The following is a 4,700-nucleotide window of genomic DNA, read 5'->3' on the forward strand; positions in this document are numbered from 1 at the left end:
TAAGATAAGGAATTCCGTATAAATATTAAATGAAATTACGAAAATGGTAATTGAAGTTGAAGCCCAAAATGATGGAAATGAAATTTTATAAAGTAAATAATAGTATTAACATAACGTTTCACTTATTTACAAATAAATTAAAACCTTAAAAAAAAAGTAAAAAAACATGTCAACTTTGTTACATCCCTACATAAACTTCTTTATCTTTACGTGTTTGTTAATCTAAGTAAGATTTGCATGACTTTGTTGTCGTCCAATTCATGTAAACTTAGGATAAAAATTAACGACACATGTTCATATAAACAAACAAATAGCTAGCTAGATCGAACCCCCAATGGCACTGACCGGACCAACGCCTACCATCAAGTTACATCCAAAAGGACCAAAACTTCACCATATTCGCAATATAACTCGCACACAATCCACCCTCTTCACCAAACAAAGCCACATTTTGCGAAGAACAACGACTGCCATAACCACCAATGACCACATTAAAAGAAATGCAACGAGAATTGTTAAAAACCGGGCATTGGAAAGTGGTGAGGTTGGTGAGATCAAGTTATTGGAGGTGACGGATGAGCAGCCGAGGGTGAGTAGGATATGGAATGGTTCAGTTAACACGATATTGGTAGCAATGCATTTGTTGGCATTGCATTTGCTATGTGTTTTGGCTCCGTTTACATTCATCTGGGGAGCTTTATGGGTTGCGGTCGGGTTGTATGTCGTGACTCTTTTGGGAATTACTTTGTCATTTCATAGACATTTAGCACATAAAAGTTTCAAGATACCTAAATGGCTTGAATACACATTTGCTTATTGTGGGCTTCAAGCTCTTCAGGTGAACAAACTCTTACTAGAAAGTTGAATTTGAACTTTACTGAATCCGGTTAGGTTTTTGGTTATTGCGGTAGGGGTGTGCACAAAACTGAACCGAAACCGAAAAAACCAAAAAAATCGAACCGGAAAAACCAAACCGAATTAGAAACCAACGGTTCAGTTTTGAACTTTAGAAAAAACCGAAATATTGGTTTTGGTTCGGTTTTGTATTTTGTAAAGAACCGAAAAAACCGAACCGAAATAACACAAATCGAAATAACCATAGTATCTTAAACGTAACCATTAAAACAAAATATGTCAATGACTATTTGTTTTGTTTTAACATATGGTTAATAACAAATATATTTAGTTTCCACATATGGTTAATAACTAATAATTACTTTTAGTTTTGATTTTAAATGTATCTTTTAAATATGAGTTCCAAATATTCAATATTCAATTCATTATTAGTTTAAAGAAAAGAAAAATGTCATGTCCAATTTCAATATCTCGAGTCTAAGTTTTTTTTTCCCCAAAAAGTTTTGGCTTGAGTAGCAAAACCGAAAAAAACCGTATCCAAAACCGAACCAAGCTGAACCCAAAAACCGAAAAAACCGAAACCGAACATTTTTAAAAAATCATAAAACCGAAAGTTTGGTTTTAATTAAAAACCACACCAAACCGCACCACGCACACCCCTATATCACGGAATAAAATCCTAAACCAAATAACTCGAAAACCAAATTTCTATGTCACAATCTAAATCTAAGTGGTTAATTGAATATGCATATTATGTAGGGAGACCCAATATATTGGGTGCGCATACATCGGTATCATCATCTATATTGTGATTCAGAGAAGGATCCACACACCCCGGTTAAAGGGTTCTAGTATAGTTACATGAAATGGATGTTGAATACTGATGAGATTCTAAAAACGGTATGAAGTTATTAATTATTAAAATGACTTCTAACTAATTTCATCATACAATTAGTGGTCACCTTCCATGTTATTTGTATATATAGTGTGGGGAGCATAAAATTGTGGATGATTTGGAGAAACAAGTGTTCTATAAGTTTTTACAAAAGACATCACCTTTACATACGTTAGCCCTTGCACTTATTCTATATGCACTTGGAGGAGTTCCTTTTGTCGTATGGGGAATGGTATGGCATATCCATAATTTTTCTTCAAAGCTTTATCAAATTAACACTACTAAATAATTTCTCAAATTTCCATCTCAAATCTATCGGACCCGATTGTTCAAGTATGCCAGGTGGACGGACAGGTGACGGTATTGGCAACCTATTATATGAAGTCATGTGTCAAATAAAATATGTTGTAAAGAACTCTTTAAAGTTATTATGCCGGAACTCGCAATAAATACTGCTAGAACTTAGAACTCAAATCCTTTAGAAGTCGAAAAATCAGTCAGAACTCACAAAAATTATGTCGGAACTCATAAAAAGTTCGTCGGATCTCACAAAAATTTTGTATTGTCAACCTATTATATGAAGCCACGTGTCAAAAAAATATTTCGTCTGACAATACATGTTTTTTACACGTGCCTGATTGTTATAGGCATGCGTCTGACATGTTTAAACTGTCAGATCCGAGAATATTAAGATGGACATTTGAGAAAGTGTTTGGTCAAATGGACATTCCGTTGAACCTTGAAAGTAAGATGGAGAATTTGGGGGTTTTCCCAGCTTTATAAACTCTTTTGTATAGAATATTGCAAGGAGAATGAGTACTTTTATTTGAAATCATTAATGTGTATTTTTGTTTTTAATCTGAAAACAAGGGGGTAAGAGCAGTGTGCCTGTTTCATGTAACATGTCTAGTGAACTCAATCTGTCACAGACACGGACAACAACCATGGATCACAAATGATCTTTCTCGGAACATTTGGTAGGCGGTAACATTTTTCATCTTAATCTGTTTAAATATACGTACATGCTCGCAATAATATTAACGAACGAAACCATTGACATGGACACAGGTGGGTTGCAATATTATCATTTGGAGAAGGATGGCATAACAACCATCACGCGTTTCAATATTCAGCACGATTTGGTTTGAAATGGTGGCAAATGGATATCGCGTGGTACACGGTCCGATTCCTTGAGACTATTGGGTTGGCAACTGATGTTAAGTTACCAATACCAACTGATATTCAAAGAAGGACTTGTTCCTACTCACAAACTTCGTTTGAAAGTCTCAACCCTACTCCAATTGGAGCAAAATCAGTTATTGCACCACACCAAGTTAACTAGCTAGACACATGAATGATGAAATTTAGATAATTTATATGTGCTTTTTTAGCCTTTGCAATAGTTGTCTATTTGAAATGTATTGATCTAATGTTGCTATTTATTACAATAAAGAGAATGTTGCTAGGTTCTAGACCCTAGGATGGGTTTTTTTTAACAATATACCCTTACTGATTTAGCCTATTCGGTACGGACATTAGTGTCAATATTTGAGGATTTTGGTATTAGGTACTTAATATTACTAATACGGGTATTTCGGTATTCTGTACATGTTTGGGATATACAGAGGGTTAACAGACACTTCCATATTTAATGTCTAAAAATAGGCCCCTGTTGATTATTAATCATATAGTCGGCTCTTAAAGTTCATCGACCTTTTTGATAAGGGTTAAGGAGTCCTTATCCGTACACGTACTTCATTGATTTTAATCAGAGCACCAGACATCATCGATCGCATATGGTCATCTTTTATCCTACTTCAAAATTCCAATCGTAACCACTAGTCGTACCGGTACCCATATCGATTAATTTATTTGTTACGAGTACAGATACCGGTACCAAGATCAATGGAAATTGGGAAAAAAACAAATCGCTACCAAATCAGGTGCCGTATCGAAATACCCTGTAAAGATAAAAAAAACGATACTTGTAGGTACTGCTCAAAGTCTTACACAACAGAAACACAAACACTCACGCTCATACAAAAGCAAAAAAGTAAATGACACAAAAAATAACATGGTTTGGTTAAGGTGACCTACATTCACGGCTACAACTAGTGTTTCTAATTTATTATTGCTCTGTACAAGATTACAATTACATGATACACGATTATAAACAAGGATTATCGTTTCTAACTTGGTGGCTAAGAAACTGAATATGGGCCTAATTAGGCTAAAGGGTGTGGGTGTGGGTGTGTTTGGGTCACTCATTGGTCCTAAGTGGCATGCCACATGACGTGTGACACCATTTAAACATCACCCCGCCCCTCACCAGTGACCTGACCCAAATTAAGGTGGTCATTCCCGTCATTGAAGTAGGGGTGTTAAAAGAATTCGTATCTCAAATATCCGAAATATCCGAAAATTTGGATATTGGTTTAGAAAAGTTTCGGATAGTTTGGATATCCGAACTATTCAAGATATTTTTTAATTATTAAATAATAAAATATTATTTATAAATTTCGAATTTTTGATACTTCGGATATTTCAGATAATTTTTTTTTTGATATTTTGGATAATTTTTAGGGTATTTTGTATATTTCGGAAGACACCATTTGAACATCACCCCGCCCCTCACTAGTGACCTGATCCAAATTAAGGTGGTCATTTCTGTTATTGAAGTAGGGTTGTTAAGAGAATTCGTATCTCAAATATCCGAAAATCCGAAATATCCGAAAATTTGGATATTGGTTTAGAAAAGTTTCGGATAGTTTGGATATCCGAACTATTCAAGATATTTTTAGTTAATAAATAATAAATATTATTTATAAATTTCGAATTTTTTTGGATACTTCGGATATTTCAGATAATATTTTTTGATATTTTGGATAATTTTTAGGGTATTTTGGATATTTCGGATAACTTTTTGGTTATTTCGAATGTCCGAAATATT

The 4,700-nt window shown here is 34.3% G+C and overlaps 1 protein-coding gene across 1 annotated transcript; it reads left to right on the forward strand.

Moving 5' to 3' along the window:
* Positions 1-325: 325 nt before the first annotated feature.
* On the forward strand, positions 326-3,238 carry LOC143597537 (palmitoyl-monogalactosyldiacylglycerol delta-7 desaturase, chloroplastic-like). Its single transcript, XM_077076019.1, has 5 exons — positions 326-838; positions 1,615-1,755; positions 1,842-1,982; positions 2,621-2,727; positions 2,819-3,238. Exons 2-5 carry the CDS (start codon positions 1,717-1,719, stop codon positions 3,090-3,092), a joined length of 561 nt encoding a protein of 186 aa, XP_076932134.1. The 5' UTR covers positions 326-838; positions 1,615-1,716; the 3' UTR covers positions 3,093-3,238.
* Positions 3,239-4,700: the final 1,462 nt, after the last annotated feature.

This window comes from Bidens hawaiensis, unplaced genomic scaffold, assembly GCF_021521415.1.
Source record: "Bidens hawaiensis isolate Kalapana, Puna unplaced genomic scaffold, B.hawaiensis_p1.1 tig00048453_1, whole genome shotgun sequence".
NCBI lineage: Eukaryota > Viridiplantae > Streptophyta > Magnoliopsida > Asterales > Asteraceae > Bidens > Bidens hawaiensis.